Raw genomic sequence first — 23,893 nt, 5'->3', positions numbered from 1 at the left:
GCACAGGCCATGCCCATCACCCACCCAGCCCCCTCCTCGTCCTTGGTGCTAGCAAAGCTTTTCTGCACGCTGAGAATCTTTTGGTTTGCTTCCTTGGCTTTTGTCTCCATTTCCTCCTTCTGGCTCAAAGCTGTCGTGTGACTGACTGTAGAACTAACCAACACTGCCTGCAGCACAGGGGGTCATGGCAGAGGAGGAGGTGCAGCTGATCAGCACTTGGTGCTGCTGATGTGAGGTTAGAGGAGCAGAGTGATGCAGACCCAGAGGGGTTGGAGGGCACAGATCTGTCCCCATGCACTGACAGGAGATGCCTCTACTTTTGTGTCTCCTTAGAAGCACAGAATCACAGAATGGTCTGGGTTGGAAGGGACCTCCAAAGGTCATCTGGTCCAAACCCCCTGCAGTCAGCAGGGGGATCCTGATCAGGCTGCCCAGAGCCCTGTGCAGCCTCACCTTCAATATCTCCAGGGATGGGCCCTTACCCAGGGTAATCTGTTGCAGTGTTCCACCACCCTCCTGCTGCAGAACTTGTTCCTCACATCCAATCTAAATCTGTTCTGCTCTGTTTGAAGCCATTGTTCCTCGTCCTGTCCCTGCAGGCCTTTGCAAACAGTCCCTCTGCAGCCTTCTTGGAGCCCCTTCAGGTACTGGAAGGTTGCTCTGAGGTCTCCCTGGAGCCTTCTCTTCTCCAGGCTGACACCTCCCAGCTCCCTCAGCCTGTCCTCATAGCAGAGCTGCTCCAACCCCTTGATCATTTTTGTGGCCCTCCTTTAGCCCTGCTCCATCAGAGGTGATGGAAACCTTCCCCAGAGCTGATGGAAGCTCAGATCACCTCTGCTCTTGAGCTCTCCTGGAAGGCAAAGTCACTTCTAGCAGCTGTCCTCCTTTTCCCCTTCTGCCTTTGAAGCCTCTTGCAGAGGGAGAAGCAGTTCTGTAACTTCTTGGGTGACTTGGGTCTGGCAGTGGAAGCAGTCTGAGGGGGCGAGCACCAGGGAGTACTGAGCTGCTGTGAGTCTTCATAGGACCATAGAATTGTTTGGGTTGGAAAAGGCCTCTAAGATCATCCAGTCCCACCAGCAACCCAACACCTCCATGGCCATTAAACCATGTCCAGAAGTGCCTCTGCAGGAGGCTTGCTCCTCTTCCTTTCTGCCTTGCTTTTTCCCTCCTGTCCATGTGGACAAGAGGTCATTCAGACTGATGTGGGCACATCTGGTGAGCACCTCCCCATGCCTTGGGTGATGTCACCTCACTGCAGGCTGGACCACTGCCAAGGCAGGGCCTACAGAACTGGTGTTGCTTAGAACCATGGAACTGAGAGTTGTTTGGGTGGGAGAAGCCCTCTGAGGTCATCCATTCCTCCCTCAGGCCAGCCCCACCGTGGCCACCAAACCATGCCCCCAAGTGCCATGGCCACAGGTTTCTGGAACACCTCCAGGGATGGAGACTCCACCACCTCCCTGGGCAGCCTGTGCCAATCCCTGACCACCCTTGCAGCAAGGAAATTGCTCCTAATATCCAACTGGGTTACAAGGAGGAGGCTGGGAACAAGCTCAGGCACCTCTTTAACTTGTCCCTTTGTGAATTTGGAACCCAACCCTCCCCAGACTTCCTCTGCTTTCATCCCTGTGTCATTTTCTTCCACCTTCAAAGGAGGCCTCTCTTGGCTGCTCTTCAAGCCTGAGCAAACAGTTGGGACCAAATTTCTTCACAGATACCAAAAAACCCACAACCTTGAAGGAAGGCTTTGTTCTGTTAGGGCACATTGAGGGCTGAACTCACAGATGCACAGATGGCATGGGGTTGGAAGGGACCCTCAAAGGTCACCAAAGATGACCAAAGGTCATCTTTGGTGACCTTTGAGGGTCCCTTCCAACCCCATGCCATCTGTGAATCTCATCCTATCCCAACTCCAGCTCAGGCTGCCCAGGGTGACATCAAACCTGACCTTGCTGGCAGCCAGCTGTGAGGAGGCTGTGACCTGGACCATGCTGACCCTCAGAAGATGGCACAGGTCCTCCTGCCAGGGCAGTGGTCACCTCCTGCTCCACGCTGTTGGCTTGAGCTCTGCCAACACTTCGCCTGGACCCGTACCCGAGGGCAGCGCCGTGGCTGTGGCTCTGTCCTCACCTCTCACCACCTGGCCACCCAGGGGAGGTCCTTCAGAAGGGAGCTGGGGTGGCTCCAGGTTACCTTTGCTTGGCTTTGCCTCATTTCTGGGGGAAATGAGGCCCAAATGTTTTGATTTTCAGGGCATGCTGCCAGGCCAGCTCTGGTTGCCAAGCTCTCCGTGGGCCAGGAGGTGTGTGAGGAGGTCTGGGGGGGGTGTGGCACTTTCCTCTTGCCTTGGTTGTCTGCTTTTTCAGCTGGAGGGAAGATTCTTCTCTTGTATGTGTGCAGTGTAGGCAGAACCTGAGCAGGGCTGTGTGGAATTGCATAAAAGCAGAGGGGGATGTCTGAGAACAGGGCTATGGAGCTGTGGTGGTGGAGCAGAGAGGAGCCATAGGGAAGGATCAGCAACTAGTTTCATGGAATCATTGAATCATTTAGGTTGGAAAAGACCTTCAGGATCATCACTCCAACCATTAACCCTACTCCACCAAGTCCACCACTCAGCCATAGCCCCAAGCACCACATCTCCACTTCTAAACACCTCCAGGGATGGTGACTCCACCACCTCCCTGGGCAGCCTGGGCCAGTGCCAGAGAACCCTTTCAGGGAAAAAAAAACCAAGCTTCTAATGTCCAGCCTAGGCCTAAACCTCCCCTGGTGCAGCCTGAGCCATTCCCTGCTGTTCCATCTCTAGTTCCCAGTCAGGTGAGTTGCAGCTGAAGCCTTGCTGCTTGCTGCCTTTGCAGAGCACCAAGAACTTCTCATTCTCCAGTAGCCCCCAAGACAGAGCAGCTGCCTCCACCTGAGGGACCTCCTGAACCAGAGGTGTTCTTGTTTCACACAGCTCACCTCTCCTTCCAGCCAGCCATAAAAGATACAGCACTGCCCTCCCAAGCACAGAAACTGAAGCAGCTCCCAGTCCCAGGCAGCCAGGGGCTGGACTCTGAAGTCCAAGCACAAGCAGAGGGCCAGGAGACTCCTGGCTTGGGCAGTGCCACCCCCCCTGGCTCCTCCTGCCCAGCCACTGACCTGGGGCTCATGGGGAACCCAAGTGCAGGATTGCTCTTCTCCACTCTGAAGTCCAAGCAACAAGCAGAGGATCAGGGGCACCTCCCTGGGCAGCCTGGTCCAATGCCTGAGAACCATTTCAGTCCTGATGTCCAACCTAAACCTGCCCTGCTGCAGCTGGAGGCCATTTCTTCTTGTTCCATCACTGCTTACTTGAGAGACCAACCCCCACCTCCCAACAACCTTCCTTCAGGGAGCTGTGGAGAGCCAGGAGGGCTGGAGTGCCAGGATGAGGGACAGTGGCTTTGAGCTGGAAGAGGGCAGATTGAGACTGGAGATGAGGAAGAAATTCTTGGCAGTGAGGGGGGGAGACACTGGAACAGCTTCCCAGGGAGGCTGTGGCTGCCCCCAGCCTGGAGGTGTTCAAGGCCAGGCTGGATGAGGCCTTGAGCAAGCTGGGCTGGGGGGAGGTGTCCCTGCCCATGGCAGGGGTTGGAACTGGCTGAGCTTTGAGGTCCATTCCCTCAGCCTCATTTTCTCCAGGCTGAAGAGCCTCAGTGCCCTCAGCTGCTCCTCCCCAGAGCTGTCTCTAAGGGAGGTGTCTAACACAGAAAGCAGCAGGGGGAGGTTCCTGTTCCTGCTGCCCCCTGCCACTGTTGATTTCCTGGAGCCATCAGATCACAGGGAGGGTTGTGCTGCACTTACAGCTTGCACCCAGCCAGCTTTGCCTGCTCTGAGGGGTGGGCTGGTACTCAGTGTGCCACTGGGGTCTGAACAAAGCCTTGGTAGGTGTTGGGGCAGCTCCCTGAGGTGTTGCACACCAGCCCTCTGCTGTGCATGGCCTTGGGACAAAGCATGGCACAAAGTGGGTGACTTTTCTTAGACTGACAGAATGGGTTGGGTTGGAAGGGACCTTAAAGCTCATCCAGCTCCAACCCCTGCCATGGGCAGGGACACCTCCCCCCAGCCCAGCTTGCTCAAGGCCTCATCCAGCCTGGCCTTGAGCACCTCCAGGGAGGGGACATCCACAGCCTCCCTGGGCAGCCTGTGCCAGTCTCTCCCCACCCTCCCTCTAAAGAATTTCTTCCTCATCTCCACTCTCAGTCTCCCCTCTCCCAGCTCAAAGACATTGTTCCTCCTCCTGGCACTCCCAGCCCTTGTCCAAAGTCCCTCCTCAGCTCTCCTGTAGCTCCCTTCAGGCACTGGAAGGCTTCTCTGAGGTCTCCCTGGAGCCTTCTCTTCTCCAGGCTGAACAGCCCCAACTCTCTCAGCCTGTCCCCACAGGGGAGGTTCTCCAGCCCTCTAATCATCTTTGAGGCCTCCTCTGGACCCTCTCCAGCAGCTCCAGGTCCTTCCTGTGCTGGGGGCCCCAGAGCTGGAGGCAGTGCTGCAGGTGGGGTCTGAGCAGAGCAGAGCAGAGGGCAGAATCCCCTCCCTGTGCTGCTGCTCTCCTGCTCTGGATGCAGCTCAGCACTCAGCTGGCTCTGGGCTGCCAGGGACCACTGCTGGCTCCTGGGGAGTTTGTCATCAACTGACACCCCCAAAGCCTCCTCCTCCAGGCTGCTCTGGAGCCACTGCTCAGCCAGGCTGGATTTGTGCTTGGGATTGCCCTGCCCCAGCTGCAGGACCTTGCACTTGGCCTTTGGACACATTTGGCACTTCTGACATCACCTTCCTCTGCTGAAGCCCAGAGGAGAGCTCCAGCAGTGCTGGCATTGGTTTGCTTTCAGCAGTGCCACTGCTTGACACCCTCAGAGCCAAGTCACAGGGGCAATGTCCTGCCTGTGAGGAGCATTTTGGGTTCTAGTGCAAACCCAAGTCTGGGACTGGTGGATGACAGAAGAGTCACCAGCTGGGAGTCCTCTCTTGTGCTGGGTGAGGCTGGCTGAAGAACTGAGATGGTTTTGCCTCTCTGCTGCTCACTGAAGGCCTTTGTTGAGCACAGGAAGGGTCTCAAGGTCCCATCCTTCACATGGAGGTTGCCTCCTGCCCACTGAAGAGATTAATTAGTGCTGTGGAAAGGAGCAGGGCTTGCTAATGGAGTTTGGTTGCTGTGCTAATTGCTGCCTTGAGGTTGGACCTTTCTAATGGAGGACTTCAGAAAGATGAAAGTGCAGGGGAAGAAAATCCTCCTGCCCAGCATCTGATGCCTTCAGCCCTTAATCAGAAGATCCTGGAAGATGAAGAGGGAGTTTGGGGGTGTCTTGAGTGTCCTGTCACTTGTGCAGCTGATGACAAACTCCCCACTTCCAGCAGCTTCATCCCTGGTTTGCCTGGGAGGAGCCTCATTTAATCCCAGGATTGCAGAGAGGTGCTGGGTGCTGCTTCCAACAGCTGCCCTGCTCCTCTTTCTTCTGTCAGACTGCAGAGTCTGACCCATGTCTGGTAGGGTCTCTGTTGCCATGATGCAGGAGCTGCACTGAAGCTCCATTTGGGATGTTTTCTGTCATTCCTGTCTCAAAATGGCTCTGTTGGAAGCAGTCTCCAGTGAAACTTGACCTTTTTGGCAGAGCTGCTCATTTGGTGTTATCTGATGGCTTGGGATGGGACCTTGGGAGTAGCTGCAAGGGCTTGCTCAGTCATGGGATGATGGAATCATGGAATGGCCTAGGATGGAAGAGACCTCAGAGATCATCCAGTTCCAACCCCCTGCCATGGGCAGGGACACCTCTCAGCCAGACTCAGCTGCTCAAGGCCTCATCCAACCTGGCCTTGAACACCTCCAGGCAGGAGGCAGCCACAGCCTCCCTGGGCAGCCTGTGCCAGAGTCTCACCAGCCTCACACTGAAGAACTTCTTCCTCAGCTCCACTCTAACCCTGCTCTGCCTCACCTTCAAACCATTCCCCCTTGGCCTGGCTCAGACACCCTCAGGAAAAGTCTCTCTGCAGCCTTCCTGCAGGATCCCTCCAGGTCCTGGCAGGCAGCTCTGAGGTCCCCCTGGAGCCTTCTCCTCTGCAGGCTGCACACCCCCCAGCTCCCTCAGCCTGTGCTCACAGCAGAGCTGCTCCAGCCCTGGGATCATCTTTGTGGCCTCCTCTGGCCTCACTCCACAGCTCTGTGTCCTTCTGTGCTGGGGACACCAGAGCTGGAGGCAGGATTGGAGGTGAGGTCTGAGCAGAGCAGAGCCCAGGGGCAGAATCCCCTCTCCTGCCCTCTGCCCACACTGCTCTGGCTGCAGCCAGCACACAGCTGCCTGAGGGCTGCAGGAGGGCACTGCTGGCTCCTGGGGAGCTGCTCAGCAGCCCCAGGTCTCCTTCTTCAGGGCTGCTCTCAACCCACTCAGCACCCAGCCTGGATCTGTGCCTGGGGTTGGCCTGACCCAGCTGCAGGACCCTGCCCTGTGACTTGTTGAGCCTTGGAGAGGACTTTGCTGTGAGGTCTCAGGTGGTTTCTGGATTCCAGGAGGCCCTTTTTGATCAGTCAGGTTCAGATCTGTAGCACTTCAGCATCCAGAGCATTGTTGTTGAGTCTAGGCTGTGGTCATCCCTTTTGTGGTTTGGGGGATCTGCCCTAGAGGAACAAGTTTGGTGTGCTCACATTCCCTCTGCCCAGCCCAGGAGGCTGTGGTGGGGCAGAGGGAGCCCTCAGGGTGCTGGGGGTGTCGCTGTCGTTGGTGTTGCTGTCAGCGCTGCGCCCTGGCGTGGGTCACAAGGTGAGGGGTTGAAAGGGGATAAAACAGGGAATGTTTCTGTCCTAGTTGTTGAATGTTGGACCGAGGAGATCTCAGCCAGGCCAGAGGAGAGAGCCCAGGAAGATCATCACTGTGTGTGTGAAGGAGGATGTCCACCTGAAGAAGGCAGAGAACGCCTGGAAGCCAAGCCTGAAGAGGGAGAACCAAACGGAGGACCCAGAAAACGTCAAGACTCAGGTGAGAGCTCTTGGAGAAGCAGCCTGGGGCAGAGGGAGGGTGGAAACCTGCCCCTGCTGTTGTGTAAGAGAGGAAAAAAGGCAACCAAGTCCAGTCTGAACCACAGCCTTCCCCCATCCCCGTGGTGCCTGGGTGTTTGTTCTTGCCCTGCAGTGTAAGTGGCAGTGCTGGGCAGGAGGTGGGGCTGGGCACAGACACCAGGCAGCCTGCTGCCCCTCCCCAGGAGTGGCTCTGTTCCTGCTTCACTGAGCTGTCCCTGGCTCCATCCTGAAACAAACAACCTCAGACTTGAGCACAGAACCTGCTTTTCATCCCCTTTTAGCCTGGATTTCTGCCCTGAACCTCAGCAGCACTGTGGTTCCTCTGGCAGGTGCCCTCCGTTTGTCCTGCCCAGCCCCACAGTGCTGGCCCTGAAGCTTTCTCTGTGTCCTCCTCCCTGTTCTCTCCTCCATGGGCAGCCATGCTGGGTGGAGATGTTTGCCTGGCGGTCAAACTGGTGATTTGTAGGATAAGTTGGGATGGCCTTGGAAGACACTGGAATCCATTTTCAGGGCTGGTGGCAGCATTGTTGGCTAATCTTCATTCTGCATAGGGAAAAGGGGCCTGGGAGAAGCTTCTCTCTGGTTGAGAGAAGAGAAGGCCACTCCCTGTCCATTTCTATCTCCTCCTGATACCAAGCTGAAGAACATTTCAGTGGGTGACAGCCAGGGCTTTCCCAAAACCCCTGCCCCACAGCCTTGGTCCTTGGTAGCCAATAGCTGAGATAGGACTGGAGCTGGATGGTGCACAGATCTGTGTCCCTGTGTGACTCAGCTTCCTAAACCATCAACTTCCTTGGGTCATCTGTTGGCAGCAGGGGCAGGGAAAGGATTCTGTCCCTCTGCTGCGCTCTGCTGAGACCCCCCCTGCAGTGCTGGGGCAGCTCTGGAGCCCTCAGCACAGCACAGACAGGGACCTGATGGAGCAGGGCCAGAGGAGGCCACAGCAATGCTGGCAGGGCTGGAAGGGCTCTGCTGGGAGGCCAGGCTGGGAGAGTTGGGGTTGTGCAGCCTGGAGAAGAGAAGGCTCCAGGGAGACCTTCTGGTGGCCTTGCAGTGCTTGAAGAGGCTGAGCAGAAAGCTAGGGAGAGACTTTGTTGTGACAGAACGAGAGGGGATGGTTTGAACTAAAAGGGGGAGATTCAGAGTGAAGGAAGAAATGTTTGACCCTGAGGGTGGTGAGAGCCTGGCCCAGGCTGCCCAGAGAGGTGAGAGCTGCCCCATGGCTGGAACCATTCCTGGTGAGGCTGTTTGGGGCTGTGAGCAGCCTGCTGTGGTTGGGGATGTCCCTGCTGACTGCAGGAGGTTGGAGTGGGTGGGTTTTGAAGCTCCATTCCGACCCAAACCACTCTGTGATCCTCTCCATTCACCCTGAGACTGATCCCAGCTCCCTCCTGCCAGCTGCTGCTGCTCTGGGTCGCTGCTCACCCTTGTCCCTGTCCCGCAGGAGCTGTTCCGCAAGGTCCGAAGCATCCTGAACAAGCTGACGCCGCAGATGTTCAACCAGCTGATGAAGCAAGTGACAGACCTGACGGTGGACACGGAGGAGAGGCTGAAGGGAGTCATTGACCTGGTCTTTGAGAAGGCCATCGATGAGCCCAGCTTCTCAGTGGCCTATGCCAACATGTGCAGGTGTCTGGTGACGGTAAGGGTCCCCAAAGGCCAGGGGATGTCCCTCAGCACCATGGCCCCATGCTGGCAGTGGTGAGAGCAGAGGTCAGGGTTAGTTCCTGGATGAAAGACTCCCTGGACATGCTGGGGAGCTTCTTCTGCCCTGGCTGGCCATGCTGGCAGGCAGAGGCAGGTGTAGCAACCCCAGGCAGTGCTACAGGCCTGGGGCAGTGAGGCTGGAAAGCTGCTGGCACAAAGGGAGCTGGGGGTGCTGATGGCCAAGCAGCTGAAGAGGAGGCAGCAATGTGCCCAGGTGGCCAAGAGAGCCAAAGGCATCCTGGCTGGAATCAGCAATGCTGTGTCCAGCAGGAACAGGGAGGGGATTGTCCCCTGGCACTCAGCTCTGGGGAGGTCACACCTGGAGTGTTGTGTCCAGTTTTGGGCACCTGAACACAAGAGAGATGTGGAGGTGCTGGAGGCAGGGCAGAGGAGGGCAAGGAAGTGTGAAGGACCTGGAGAAGAAATCTGATGAAGAGCAACTGAAGGAGCTGGGGATGGTTAGTTTAGAAAAGAGGAGGCTGAGGGAGACCTCATTGCTGTCTACAGCTCCCTGAAAGGAGGTTGTGGAGAGGTTGGTGCTGGTCTCTTCTCACAGGTAATTAGTGACAGAACAAGAGGGAATGGCCTCAAGCTATGACTGGGTAGGTTTAGACTGGACAGCAGGAAACATTTTTTCAGGGCAAGAGTGGTCAGGGATTGGAATGTGCTGCCCAGGGAAGTAGTGGAGTCACCAACCCTGGCTGTGTTCAAAGGTGGTTTGGATGTGGTGCTTGGGGCTATGGTTTAGGGGTGACCCTTGTGGAGTAGGGTTCTGGGTTGGACTTGGTGATCCTGAGAGGCTTTTCCAACCTGAATGTTTCTGTGGTGGTGTGTGGAGCTGAGGAGACTTGGCTCAGCCTGCTCACAAGGTGCCAGGAGTCACCTTTGGGAAGTGCCACTGGAATTCCTCATTTCAAAGGGGAGCCCAAGGTGCTGAGCAAGGCAGGGTTTCAGATGATGAATCTGAGACAAAATAACTCCCTTCTTCCCTCATCCCTTCTTCCCTCATCCCTTCTTCCCTCATCCCTTCTTCCCTCATCCCTTCTTCCCTCATCCCTTCTTCCCTCATCCCTTCTTCCCTCATCCCTTCTTCCCTCATCCCTTCTTCCCTCATCCCTTCTTCCCTCATCCCTTCTTCCCTCATCCCTTCTTCCCTCATCCCTTCTTCCCTCATCCCTTCTTCCCTCATCCCTTCTTCCCTCATCCCTTCTTCCCTCATCCCTTCTTCCCCCATCCCTTCTTCCCTCCAAAGGAGTGTGGGCAGCAGGGCAGGAGAGGGGATTCTGCTCCTTCACTCTGCTCTGCTGAGACCTCACCTCCAATCCTGCCTCCAGCTCTGGTGTCCCCAGCATCAGAAGGACACAGAGCTGTGGAGTGAGGCCAGAGGAGGCCACAAAGATGATCCAAGGGCTGGAGCAGCTCTGCTGTGAGCACAGGCTGAGGGAGCTGGGGGTGTGCAGCCTGGAGAGGAGAAGGCTCCAGGGGGACCTCAGAGCTGCCTGCCAGGACCTGAAGGGATCCTGCAGGAAGGCTGCAGAGAGACTTTTCCTGAGGGTGTCTGAGCCAGGCCAAGGGGGAATGGTTTGAAGGTGAGGCAGAGCAGGGTCAGACTGGAGCTGAGGAAGAAGTTCTTCAGTGTGAGGCTGGTGAGACTCTGGCACAGGCTGCCCAGGAAGGCTGTGGCTGCCTCCTGCCTGGGGGTGTTCAAGGCCAGGCTGGATGAGGCCTTGAGCAGCTGAGTCTGGCTGAGAGGTGTCCCTCCCATGGTGGGAGGTTGGGGTAGGTGGTCTCTGAGGTGCCTGCCAAGCTGAGCCATTCTGCTTCCCTCTGCACAGCTGAAGGTGCCCATGGCAGACAAGCCTGGCAGCACTGTCAACTTCCGCAAGCTGCTGCTGAACCGCTGCCAGAAGGAGTTTGAGAAGGACAAGGCTGACGACGACGTCTTTGAGAAGAAGCAGAAAGAGCTTGAAGCTGCTACCACTGTAAGTGGTGGTGGTTGTTTTCCCCATAAATCCTCAGAGCTCCCTCTGGAAGGATCTCTTTTGAAGATGCAGTGCAGCTGGGGGGGTGAGGATGCAGGGGCTGAGAGTTTGACTCCTTCACTGCGGCCGAGGAGAGGACAAAACCTTTGCCTGGCTGAGCAGCTTGGGTCCAGCCTCCTTCTGCTTTTGAGGAGAAAAAGAGCCCAGAGGGGCAGCAGCAGCCCCCAGCCGTCACACTGGCTCTGTCTGAGGCCTCCTTGGCTCTCTGGAGGTGGTGTGTTCAGAGCTGGTGTTCTGTTACAGCCCGAGGAGAAGACGCGGCTGCACGACGAGCTGGAGGAGGCCAAGGACAAGGCCCGGAGGAGATCCATTGGGAACATCAAATTCATTGGGGAGCTCTTCAAGCTGAAGATGCTGACAGAGGCCATCATGCACGACTGTGTGGTGAAACTGCTGAAGAACCACGACGAGGAGTCCCTCGAGTGCCTTTGCCGCCTGCTGACGACCATTGGCAAGGACCTGGACTTTGAGAAGGCAAAGGTAGGGCAGGACTGGGAGCAGGCTTGCAGGGCAGGGAGGAGCAGCTGGCCTGGGGTGGGTTTGGTGCAGGGTTTAGTGCTTCTTGAGGAGTTATTCATCATGAGAGGGACATGGAAATGCTGGGGAGGGTCCAGAGGAGGCCACAAAGATTAGAGGGCTGGAGAACCTCCACTATGGGGGGAGGCTGAGAGAGTTGGGGCTGTTCAGCCTGGAGAAGAGAAGGCTCCAGGGAGACCTCAGAGCAGCCTTCCAGGACCTGAAGGGGCTCCAGGAGAGCTGGGGAGGGACTTTGGACAAGGACTGGGAGTGCCAGCAGGAGGGACAATGGTTTTGAGCTGGAAGAGGGCAGATTGAGAGTGGAGATGAGGAAGAAACTCTTTAGGGTGAGGGTGGGGAGACACTGGAACAGGTTGCCCAGGGAGGCTGTGGCTGCCCCCAGCCTGGAGGTGTTCAAGGCCAGGCTGGATGAGGCCTTGAGCAAACTGGGCTGGTGGGAGGTGTCCCTGCCCATGGCAGGAGGTTGGGCCTGGACACCCCAGGACTGTGTGGGATGGAGCACTGCAGACTCAGGAGTGTGTGGGATGGAGCACTGCACACCCCAGGAGCTTCTGGCACAGCCAATCCTCTGCTCCTGTGCAAAGCCAGGCCTGGGGTGAGAAGGGGCTGGAGGCTTCTGCCAGCAGTCAGTCAGCTCTGGAAGCAAACTGAGCTAATTGTTTTCAGCTGCCTCTGGAAGGGAGTTCCCTGGATTGCAGGGGTCATGGTGGATCAATCCTGATCCTTCTGGGCACACAGCCTCCCAGGCTGTTCTTGCAGCACGTTGACCAAAGCAGCACAGTTCAGCACCAGGCCCCCAGACTGAGGCAGCAGCACGTGAGGCATGGCCACAGGTTAGGAAAGGGCCAGGAGCAGGGCTGGAATTTCTCCATGGAGGAAAACAGGGAGCAGTGGCTGAGGTCATGCTGGATGAGCCAGGGATGTTTTGAGCTTTGGCAGCATGGAAACACCCTAAGAGCCAAGGGTTTGGTGCAGGGTTTGGTTCTGCAAGCTCTGGCCATGGCACTGTGCGGCAGGAGGGCCTGGTGCCTGCTGGGAGAAGCTGCCCAGGTGCCAGCTTTGGGATTTATTTCCATCAGGATTTTGTGAGGATCCATAGTTCATCTCCTGTAATGGGGTGGATGCTTTATGGTGTGTTTTTATTGACGCTGAAGTGGTAGTGATAGTTGTAATTAAAGCTCCTGGAGCAGGTCCAGGGCAAGTGTTTTCCCTGCCCTTCCTAACCTTGGAAACATTTACTCTTGGAGCTGAAACTTTCCAAGGCAAGGCCAGAACCAAACCTAAAGAGGGCTTTTTCTAGTTGATTTCAGGGGTTAGCTCATTTTTAGCATAGGAAGTGGGAAACATTTTATAAAGCTGCCCTGCAACTCCCTGTTTCCAACAGCCTGAGCCTTTATTTGGGGGGAAAAAGCTTTATGGAGCCTGCAGAGTCCAAGTCAGACCTCATGGAGACTTCTGATGGCAGCATTTGATGTCCTGGTGCAGGCTGCTTTGGGTTCCTTCACATCATGACACCCTGGAGGTGTCCAAGGCCAGGCTGGATGAGGCCTTGAGCAGCCTGGGCTGGTGGGAGGTGTCCCTGCCCATGGCAGGGGGTTGGAACTGGATGAGCTTTGAGGTCCCTTCCAGCCCAAACCAGTCTGGATTCTGTGAGCAGGAGCTTGTGGGACCTCACTCCCCAGCTAAGCCTCAGCTTCTTGCTGAGAGAAGCAGAGCTTCAGCCCTCACTTCTCTCACCTGAGCCCAGCTGGGACAGCTCAGGGAGGCAAAGCATCAAGCCCACAGTGCAGGGTTACTCTGATGCCCAAGGTGGTGTCCTGAGCCAGCTTTCTGGGGCTGAGGTCACCAAACCTGCTGACAGGAACAGGAGCTCAGGGGCAGAGCAGGACTCCTCTTTGGTGGCAGCTGGCCAACAGATCAGCTTAGGTGGCCCTGGGGAGCATCCACAGGGATTTTTCTGTTTCAGTGGATCACAAGGTGATCACAAAGAGACTCATGGAACTGCTGAGGTCATCACCTCTGAGACCATCAAGTCCAAGCACTCACCCAGAGCTCACAACCACTGCTGCTAAGCCACTGCCACCAAACCACCTCCCTCAGCACCACATCCAGGCAGCATTTGAACACCTGCAGGGGTGGGGACTCCACCAGCTCCCTGGGCAGCCTGGGCCAGTGCCTGAGAACCCTTTCTGAGTGGAAATTTTTCCTGATATCCAACCTGAACCTGCCCTGGCACAACTTGAAACTGTTTCCTCTTGTCCTGTCACTTGTTGCACGTGAGAAGAGGCCAACCCCCACCTGGCTCCAGCCCGCTTTGAGGGAGTTGTAGAGGACAAGGAGGTCTCCCCTCAGCCTCTTCTTCTCCAGACTGGACAACCCCAGGTCCCTCAGCCACTGTGCTCATGCAGGGGGTGTAGACTATTTGAAAAGCAGGGCAAGGAGGTGCCTCCAGAGTTGTGCCTCACCCTCTGCACACACTCAAGTCCCACCAGGAAGAGCTCATGAGGCCCAGCAGTCCCCTCTGCAGGAACAGCTCTGGGGCTCCAGCTGTGCTTCCAGCACCAAAATGCTGTGGGGTGCTGCCAGCAACCTGCTGGCTCCACAGCCCAGGGAGAGCTCTCATTGTCTGCCAAGACACTGTGGGGGTGGGGGTGGGGGTGATGACAATGGTGATGGTGATGATGGGTGGTGATGATGACAATGGTGATGGTGATGATGGGTGGTGGTGATGACAATGGTGATGGTGATGATGATGGTGGTGATGGTGATGATAATGGTGATGGTGATGATGGTCGTGATGGTGATGATGGTGATGGTGATGATGGTGATGATGATGATGGTGATGGTGACGATGATGGTGATGATGGTGATGATGGTGATGGTGATGATGGTGATGGTGATGATGGTGATGGTGATGATGGTGATGGTGATGATGGTGATGGTGATGATGAGGATGGTGATGGTGATGATGATGATGGTGATGATGATGATGGTGATGGTGATGATGAGAATGGTGATGATGGTGATGATGGTGATGATGATGATGGTGATGGTGATGATGAGAATGGTGATGATGGTGATGATGATGATGGTGATGATGATGATGGTGATGATGATGAGGATGGTGATGATGGTGATGATGGTGATTATGGTGGTGATGGTGATGATGATGTTGGTGATTATGGTGGTGATGGTGATGATGATGTTGATGATGATGGTGATGATGAGGATGGTGATGATGAGGGTGATGATGATGATGGTGATGATGAGGATGGTGATGATGAGGGTGATGATGATGATGGTGATGATGAGGATGGTGATGATGATGGTGATGATGATGATGATGGTGATGATGGTGATGACAGTGGTGGTGTTTCTCCTGTGCAGCCTCGCATGGATCAGTATTTTAATCAGATGGAGAAGATTGTGAAGGAGAGGAAAACGTCCTCGAGGATTCGGTTCATGCTGCAGGATGTCATAGACCTGAGGCTGGTAGGTATCAACTCAAGTAAGCAGAAGAGATTCTTCCCTTCCCTGGCTGGGCTGGAAGAGGCCTCCCACCAGGTGAGGGATTTCCATGCTTCCAGCAGGAGTGGGGTGCCAGGGGGAGATCTGCCCCCCTTGCCCTGGCTGACATTGCTCCAGCTGGCCCTCCTGAGCCCAGTGTGGGCAGGCACTGGGCTGCTTGTGGCAGGTCCTGCTGCCTGCTGGCTGTGTGCTCACACTGCCTTCTCCTGCCACCCACCCAGCCCCACTGCAGCAGAGCCACCTGAGCTCTTTCCCCAGCAGAGCTTCTGGGTGGTTTCCCCACAGCACCCCAGTGCTGGGCTGTGTCAGTCTCAGCTCTGCTGGCTTCCTTCCCACCTGCTCCAGGTGGAGCTCTGCCTGCTGCTGGGACTGGAGTGCTGTGAGCTGTGAGCCCCACAGGGGAGGGGCAGCAGTTGATTTCAAAACCATGAGGGCTCCTGCTGATGGCAGTGTGGCTCTCATCAGAAGATGGTCCTGTTGGCACCACCTGGCAGCTGCTGGTTGCTTGCTGGCCTTCCAGTGCAGACAGAAGCAAACAGAGTCTGTGCTCCACCTGAATGTGATGGTGCTGGGTCCACATGAAGCTCTAGAAGTTAATGACCTGATGCAGACAGCTGTGCACACAGTGCAGACAGAGACCTGCCCATGCCCATGGTCTGGCCAGGCTGAATCAAGGGCTGGCTCCTGCACTTGGGTCACAACCACCCCAGGAAGGCTCCAGGCTGGGGGCAGAGTGGCTGAAGCCACCCAGCAGAGAAAGCCCTGGGGGTGCTGGTTGGTAGCAGCTGAAGATGAGCCCAGGGTGTGCCCAGGTGGCCAAGAAGGTCACCAGCAGCCTGACCTGGATCAGCAATGGTGCGGGCAGCAGGAGCAGGCCAGGGATTGTCCCCCTGGACTGGGCACTGCTGAGGCCACAACTTGAGTGCTGGATTCAGTTTTGGGTCCCTCACTGCAAGGAGAACATTGAGAGGCCGGAGCAGGTCCAGAGAAGGTCAAGGAATCTGGGGAAGGGTCTGGAGAGCAGGGCTGGGGAGGAGCAGGGTGCTGGAGGTTAAAATGTCTCAAACTCAGTTGTGCCTCTGCACTGCAGCCTCCATTCTCCACCAGTCCTCTACCAGGATACACAACTCGGGGTGGTACAACTTGTGCTGGGCTGCAGCCAGAGCAGTGTGGGCAGAGGGCAGCAGAGGGGATTCTGCCCCTGGGCTCTGCTCTGCTCAGACCTCACCTCCAATCCTGCCTCCAGCTCTGGTGTCCCCAGCACAGAAGGACACAGAGCTGTGGAGTGAGGCCAGAGGAGGCCACAAAGATGATCCAAGGGCTGGAGCAGCTCTGCTGTGAGCACAGGCTGAGGGAGCTGGGGGTGTGCAGCCTGGAGAGGAGAAGACTCCAGGGGGACCTCAGAGCTGCCTGCCAGGACCTGAAGGGATCCTGCAGGAAGGCTGCAGAGAGACTTTTCCTGAGGGTGTCTGAGCCAGGCCAAGGGGGAATGGTTTGGAGCTGAGGCAGAGCAGGGTTAGAGTGGAGCTGAGGAAGAAGTTCTTCAGTGTGAGGCTGGTGAGACTCTGGCACAGGCTGCCCAGGGAGGCTGTGGCTGCCTCCTCCCTGGGGGTGTTCAAGGCCAGGCTGGATGAAGCCTGCCCCATGGCAGGGAGGTTGCAGCAGATGATGTCTGAGGTCCCTTCCAAGCTGAGCCATTGTAGCATTCTGTGACCTGTGGTGCTGGGTGGTGCTGGGGTAGCCATGGCCACCACATGACCCAGCAGCACAAAACCTCTCCTGGCCCCTCAGGGAGCAGAGGGGGAGGCTCAGGCCTCATTCCTGGTGTTCCCCTGAGGCTGTTGCCCTGGAGTCTCTCTGCTCACATCTTTGCTTCCTCCCTAGTGCAACTGGGTGTCAAGAAGAGCAGACCAGGGCCCCAAGACCATCGAGCAGATTCATAAAGAAGCCAAGATTGAAGAGCAAGAAGAGCAGAGGAAGGTCCAACAACTCATGACCAAAGAGAAGAGAAGGCCAGGTAAAGGCCAAGCCCAGCTGGCTGCTCACCTCTCTGCCTTCACAGCAGGGGCCACAGGGGGGATCCCACAGGGAAGGTGAAAATGGGGTGGGGTTTTTTTTGATGAGGAAAGGGAACTGGGAGCTGATTCTGGCTTGGTGCTGGGGCAGGAGCAGGCTTGCCATGGCCTGGCTCTGTGGATTATTGGGGAGCAAATCCCTGGGGTAAAAATAAACAGCCAGAGGCTAGTGGTGCTGAAGCTTCACATGGATGGAGAACAGCTTTGGGTTTGTGCTGGGCTGCCAGAAGCCTGTCAGAGCAGGTTACTGCCAGCCAGCTTGGCCATCCCCTCCTCTGATGTCAGGATCTGCTTTCAAGGGGAGCCACTTTGTCTGTAGCTGTGGAAGCTGGGAGGGGGTAACTCAGAAGGAGAAAGTGTCTCAGCATTACCTCAGATTGGTACCAACCCTTCAGCCTGGCACTACCTCAGTGACTGGGAAAATGGAGCCTGGGATGGAGAGGGGCAGGGGCAAAATCCTGTCTGGGCTTCTTTAATCCTAAAAGGGTTGTCAAATGGAAGTGCTGTGAAAAGAGAGCATAAAGAAAATGCACCTGGGCTCTGCTGGTCCTCAGAGTGACCTCAGGAGGAGGGGAGGAGCTTGGCACTGAGTGGTTCTGGGTCTGGACCAGCCCTAGCACTGCTGAAAGCTCTGCCCCAGGGGTGGCTTTGGGTTAGCAGAGGCACCTTGCCTGCTCCTCTGGGGAGCTCAGAGTGTGCTGCTGTGTCCAGATCACAAGAACAAGCACTGGGGAGTCCAACCAGGAGGAGCCACCACCAAAAGCAGCATGAGAACAGTGAGGTCAGGCAGGATGGTTGTGTCTGCTTGCCCTGAAGGGACACTCCATGGAGAAACAGCTCCGTGGAGAAGGACCTTGGAGCCCTGGTGCACAGCAGTGTGTCCTCATAACCAAGAAGAAAGCCAAAGGTCTCCTGGGGTGCATTGAAAAGAGTGTGGCCAGCAGGCCAAGGAGGTTCTCCTCCCCCTCTGCTCTGCCCAGGTGAGGCCACATCTGCAGGACTGGGTCCAGTGCTGCACTCCCCAGTTCAAGAGAGGCAGGGAACTGCTGGAGAGAGTCCAGGGGAGGCTGTGAGGATGATGAAGGGACTGGAACAGCTGTCTGAGGAGGAAAGGCTGAGAGCCCTGGGACTGGGCTGGAGGAGAGAAGGCTGAGAGGAGATCTGATCAATGTTTACAAATATCTGAAGAGTGGGGGGCAAGAGGCTGGGGCCAGACCCCTTCAGTGGTGCCCAGTGATAGGATGAGGGTCAACAGACACAAACTGGACCCCAGGAGGTTCCACCTGAGCAGGAGGAGAAAGTTGTTTGGTGTGAGGGTGCTGAGCCCTGGAGCAGGCTGCCCAGAGAGGTTGTGGAGTGTCCTTGTGTGGAGAGCTTCCAACCCTCCCTGGGCATTGTGCTCCTGGGCAAGCTGCTGTGGGTGCCCTGCTGGAGCAGGGGGGGTTGATTGGATGAGCTCCAGAGGTCCCTTCCCACCACTCTGTGGTTCTATCACAGCCCAAGAGGCAGCATTGCTGCACAGAGCCATGCTGAGCCTCAGCAGGACTGTGTCCATCTCTGCTCCTCCTCCTGCTGAGCTCAGGGGGCTGTGGCTGGGGGGCAGCTGGGGCAGGGGCTGAGCTGAGGCTGTTGTGTTTGTCACTGGCAGGTGTCCAGAGGGTGGATGAAGGTGGCTGGAACACTGTGCAGGGGGCAAAGAACAGCAGAGTGCTGGACCCCACCAAGTTCCTTAAAATCACCAAGGTAGGTGCCAGCACTGCCACAGGAGTGCCAAGGTCTTGCCTTACTGCATCTGGCTGGCTAGGGGAGGACCATTCTGGGGTCTGCAGGTCAGAACCTGGGCTCTGAGGGCATTTGCAATGCCCAGAGGCAGTGCTGGGCAGAAATAAAGCACAAAGGGAGCCTGCTGGCTTCTGCATGCCCCTGTTTGGCTGGGGTGAGGGAGGGGAGACTGCCTGCTCCTGGCTGGGGTGAGGGAGGGGAGACTGCCTGCTCCTGGCTGGGGTGAGGGAGGGGAGACTGCCTGCTCCTGGCTGGGCTGTCCAGGCAGCATATCCCCACCCTTGCAGCACCTCCCAATCCCTGCAGCACCTCCCAATCCCTGCAGCACCTCCCCATCCTGCAGCACATCCCAATCCCTGCAGCACCTCCCCATCCTGCAGCACCTCCCAATCCCTGCAGCACATCCCAATCCCTGCAGCACATCCCAATCCCTGCAGCACCTCCCCATCCTGCAGTACATCCCAATCCCTGCAGCACATCCCAATCCCTGCAGCACCTCCCCATCCTGCAGTACATCCCAATCCCTGCAGCTCATCCCAATCCCTGCAGCACATCCCCATCCTGCAGCACATCCCAATCCCTGCAGCACATCCCCATCCCTGCAGCACATCCCAATCCCTGCAGCACCTCCCCATCCCTGCAGCACCTCCCCATCCCTGCAGCACATCCCCATCCCTGCAGCGCATCCCAATCCCTGCAGCACACCACACCTGGAATCCTGTGTCCAGTTTGCAGCCCCCCAGTTGAAGAGGGGCAGGGATCTGCCAGAGAGAGTCCAGGGGAGGCTGTGAGGCTGCCTGTGGGATTGAGCATCTCTGCTCTGGGGAGAGGCTGGGAGCCCTGGGGCTGTTTAGTCTGGAGAAGGGAAGGCTGAGAGGGGATCTGGTCAGTGTCTATCCATAGCTGAGGGCTGGGGGTCAGGATGAAGGTGCCAGGCTCTTTGTGCTGTTGCCCAGGATAGGACAAGGGACAGTGGGTGCAAGCTGGGACCCAGGAGGGTTCACCCAAACATGAGGAGAAACTTTTTGGTGTGAGGGTGCTGGGGGCCTGGAGCAGGCTGCCCAGAGAGGTTGTAGAGTCTCCTCTGGAGAGCTTCCACCCACCTGGAGGTGTTCCTGTGTGACCTGCCCTGGCAGGGGGGTTGGGCTGTGGGTGATCTCCAGAGGTCCCTTCCAACCCCTGACATTCTGTGGTCCTATGATCATGTGCCTGTGAGAGATGGAGACTCAAACAGAGAGAGAAGCCTCAAACCTTGCTGCCTCCAGTCCTGCAGCCCTGCTCTGCATCTCAGCAGAACGAGGTTGCCACACTCCATTTGAAAACCAAACGTTGCTGCCACGTCACAGGTGGCAGCATGCCAGGCCTGGGAGGTTCAGGTGGCACAAGAGGAGCTGTGTCCTCCTTCCCAGCCTGTCTGAGCTCTCCTTGGTGCAGTCACATCCCTCACTCTGACAAAGCCTCACACCCAGCCTGCAGCTGAGCCTCCTCCTGCTCCTCTGCCACTCAGGTGGGGATTTGGGGATGGTTATTTCAGGCTGCAGGTTAGGCAAGCTTGGAAATTTCTTCTGTGATGCTCTTCAGGAGCTCTGGGATTTCTGGCCAAGAACTTTGTCTTTCCCATAAATCAGGGCTATTCCTCAGCATTCCCTTGTCCCAGTTAATGCCACTCTCCCTCAGTTTCACTCCCAGTGCCTGGGAGCTGGCAGAGCTGTAAAGCAGAACCTGGGCAGGCTGCAGCCCTGCAGATCAAAGCTGAGTTTGTTCCTTGTGAAAGTCATGAAACAGCTTCCAAAGCTTCACTGAGAGCAGGGACTCAGCCTGGGAAAAGCCCTTCTGGACAAACAGCACCAGCAGAGCTCCACAGTGTGGATGGAGAGAGGAGCTCAGACTGAGGGATCTGCAGGGTCACAGCCTCCTGTCAGTAATTCACCTGCCCAGCACTGTGGGATCAATGTTCTCTTCTTGTCACACTCTGCTTGTTCTCTGCAAGTTCTGCAGCCTCTTGGCATGCTTTGCCCTCCTGGAATCCTGGCTCTTACCCTGTGGATTCCCCCCAGAGCCACATGTGGCAGGGGGAGTGGGCAGCAGACCCTTCTGCAGGTGGCAGGTGGAACAGCTTTCAAGTGCCAAGAGTTACCTCAGCTTCAGGAATCCCAGGAAAAGGAGGCTCCTGGTGATTGTGAACATGTTCCAGTGGCACTTTGGAAGAGGCTCTTTGTGATGCATCCCTTGTGGCTTATTCTGCCTTCCAAAGATGTGTCCCAAGTTCATTTTGGTGTTCACAAGCCAGGGATTGTTGCCCCAGAGGGCCCCATTTGTAACAGAGATGTCCAGGGGGGCCTGGGAACTGCCTTGCAGTATGAAGGGATCCTGCAGGAAGGCTGCAGAGAGACTTTTGCTGAGGGTGTCTGAGCCAGGCCAAGGGAGAATGGTTTGAAGCTGAGGCAGAGTAGGGTTAGAGTGGAGCTGAGGAAGAAGTTCTTCAGTGTGAGGCTGGTGAGACTCTGGCACAGGCTGCCCAGGGAGGCTGTGGCTGCCTCCTGCCTGGAGGTGTTCAAGGCCAGGCTGGATGAGGCCTTGAGCAGCTGAGTCTGGCTGAGAGGTGTCCCTCCCATGGCAGGGGGGTTGGAATAGATGAGCTCTGAGGTCCCTTCCAACCTCATTCTGTGCTCCTATGACAGAAAGGGACTAGAGGTGGTGCTGGGACAACAGCTTTGAACCTGCTGCCTTCAGTGGGCTTCAGTGTTCAGTTCTGTGGCACTGATGAACTTCTGCTGGGAGCCCTACTGCAGAGCTCCTCTGGGAGTAACCACAGTGGTGCCAAGCCCCTCATCAAGAGGCAGGAGTAGATGTTCTCTGAGGTCCCTTCCAACCTGAGCCATTCTGTGGTCCGTGTCCCCATGTCATGGTGTGCCCTGATGTGTTTTACAGCCCACAATAGATGAGAAGATTCAGCTTGTGCCTAAAGCCCAGTTGGGCAGCTGGGGGAAGGGCAGCAGTGGTGGAGCCAAGGCGAGTGAGCTGGGTAAGTCACCGTGGGGCTCCTCACCCTCTGCCAGGAGGCCTCGAGAAATGGCCTCCACTTGCACCAGGGGAGGGTTAGGCTGGACATGAGGAATCATTTCTTTCCTGCAAGAGTGGTCAGGCAGTGGAAGAGGCTGCCCAGGGAGGTGGTGGAGTCCCCATCCCTGGAGGGGTTCAGAATTCCTGTGGCCATGGTGCAGTGGCCGTGGTGGTGCTGGGTAGATGGTTGGACTGGATGGCCTTAGAGGCCTTTTCCAACCTGAATGATCTGTAATGGTTAGAGAGATTTGGGTGGGAGATGCTCATCTCTGTGCCTGTCTGCCTGCAACTGGGGTTGGAGTGGGGCAGGAGCAGCCCTTTCCCTTTGGTGCTCCTCCAGACGCCGACTGCTGAGGCGAGTGGGTGGCACCTGGGTGGTGCCAGCAGCTACTGACCTTGCTGCCACTCTTCTCTGTGTTGTCTTTCCCACCTGCCAGACTCCTTACGACCAAGTGCCACTAGTCTGAACAGGTTCTCTGCCCTGCAGCCCCCAGTCCCACCTGTGTCTGCCTCATCTGCATCTTCAGAACTCGATTCTCGCAGGGCCTTAACGAGGTAAGCCCCAGGCTGAGCTCCACCTGCCCTGCCCCAGCAGTGCCTGGGGCTGTCCTCCCCACAGGTACCTGCAGCTGACTTGAGCCACCTACATCTTTGATCATGTCCTGGGGAGGCAGGCAGTGTCCACAGGGGGTGCTGGGGACGTTCCCAGTGGGCTCCAGAAGGAAATGCTTCCCCATGAGAACAGTTAGAGATTGGAATCCTCTCCCAAGGAAGTGGTGCAGTTCCCTGCATTGGGCAGTTTTAAGCCTCAGGTTGCTAAGCCAGGCTCAGTTTTAAGCCAGGCTGCTAAGCAAGCTCAGGTCAGCTCCACTGTCACCTAGCGAGGCTGGAGCAGGTGATCCCTGGGGTCCCTTCTGGGATTTTTGAAGCCATTACAGTTGCCCAGGGAGGCTGTGGCTGTCCCCTCCCTGGACGTGTCCCAGGCCAGGCTGGATGAGACCTTGAGCAACCTGGACTGGCGGAGGTATCCCTGCCTAGGGCAGGGGGTTGGAGCTGGATGAGCTTTAAGGTCCCTTCCAACCCAACCCATTCTGGGAACCCAAGAAATCCACTCCATGGACCTTTTTTTGCATCTCTGACCCTTGGGTGAATTTTGCTGATACTCTGCTTAGCTAAAACTGCAAAAAGCCAAGGCAGGCACCCTGCTGCCTGCGGGTGGTGGTGTTTGGTTTTATCCCTGTCAAACCCTCCACCTCACAGCAGATTGATCACAGACTCCAATGTAGTGATTGAAGACATTGAGGACAAATTCATTAATGCATCTGAGGGCCTTACATGTCCCCCAGAATGGCTGATGGAGCAAAACCCAGAGCTGGGCCAATTAAATCATTTTAACAAACAAGATTCTTTCTCTTATCTACAAGTGGCCAGTTCTGGGCTCCCCTGTTCAAGAGGGACAGGGATCTGCTGGGGAGAGTCCAAGGGAGGGCTCCAAGGATGCTGAAGGGACTGGAGCACTGCCTGGGGAGGAGAGGCTGAGAGCCCTGGGGCTGCTTAGTCTGGAGAGGAGAAGACTGAGAGGGGATTTGATAAATGTTTAGAAATATCTGAGGGCTGGGGGTCAGGAGGGAGGGGACAGGGACAGGCTCTGCTCAGTTGTGCCCTGGGATAGGACAAGGAGCAATGGATAGAAACTCCAGCACAGGAGGTTCCACCTCAACATGAGGAGGAACTTCTGCACTGTGAGGCTCACAGAGCACTGGAGCAGGCTGCCCAGAGAGGTTGTGGAGTCTCCTTCTCTGGAGACTTTCCAGCCCCATCTGGATGTGTTCTGTGTGACCTGTGCTGGATTCTATGATCCTGCTCTAGCAGGGGGGTTGGACTTAATGATCTTCAAAGGTCCCTTCCAAGCCCTAACATCCTCTGATCTGTGATCCTAAGCTCAGGGCAGCCACAGGAGAGCTTCCTCCTGCAGACAGATGCCAGAAAGCTTTCATCCCACGGTTCTGAACTGACAAGCACAACCCTTCTTTGTTACCTGCCTGGTCTCTTAAAGGGGCCTTAGATCCTGCTGGTTCCAGTACCCACACCTCCACTCTCCTGTCTGGGGTGCCCAGGGTGGTGGGCAG

The 23,893-nt window shown here is 56.5% G+C and overlaps 1 protein-coding gene across 10 annotated transcripts in view; it reads left to right on the top strand.

Annotated features, from left to right (window-relative positions):
* The window catches only part of EIF4G3 (eukaryotic translation initiation factor 4 gamma 3), a 124,610-nt gene that overhangs the window by 79,679 nt on the left and 21,038 nt on the right, over window positions 1–23,893 (top strand). For all 10 annotated transcript variants that reach the window (XM_054394957.1, XM_054394955.1, XM_054394956.1 and 7 more), the window contains 9 exons: window positions 6,819–6,989; window positions 8,475–8,672; window positions 10,573–10,719; window positions 11,023–11,259; window positions 14,704–14,808; window positions 16,729–16,861; window positions 18,568–18,662; window positions 21,633–21,726; window positions 22,202–22,319. In XM_054394957.1, the coding sequence (XP_054250932.1) occupies window positions 6,819–6,989; window positions 8,475–8,672; window positions 10,573–10,719; window positions 11,023–11,259; window positions 14,704–14,808; window positions 16,729–16,861; window positions 18,568–18,662; window positions 21,633–21,726; window positions 22,202–22,319 (1,298 nt within the window). The remainder of the gene's footprint in view (window positions 1–6,818; window positions 6,990–8,474; window positions 8,673–10,572; window positions 10,720–11,022; window positions 11,260–14,703; window positions 14,809–16,728; window positions 16,862–18,567; window positions 18,663–21,632; window positions 21,727–22,201; window positions 22,320–23,893) is intronic.

The sequence above is a fragment of the Indicator indicator genome, chromosome 32, assembly GCF_027791375.1.
Source record: "Indicator indicator isolate 239-I01 chromosome 32, UM_Iind_1.1, whole genome shotgun sequence".
Classification (NCBI taxonomy): domain Eukaryota; kingdom Metazoa; phylum Chordata; class Aves; order Piciformes; family Indicatoridae; genus Indicator; species Indicator indicator.
Note: the sequence above shows the minus strand (reverse complement) of the source record. Positions and strands in the feature narration are given on the sequence as shown.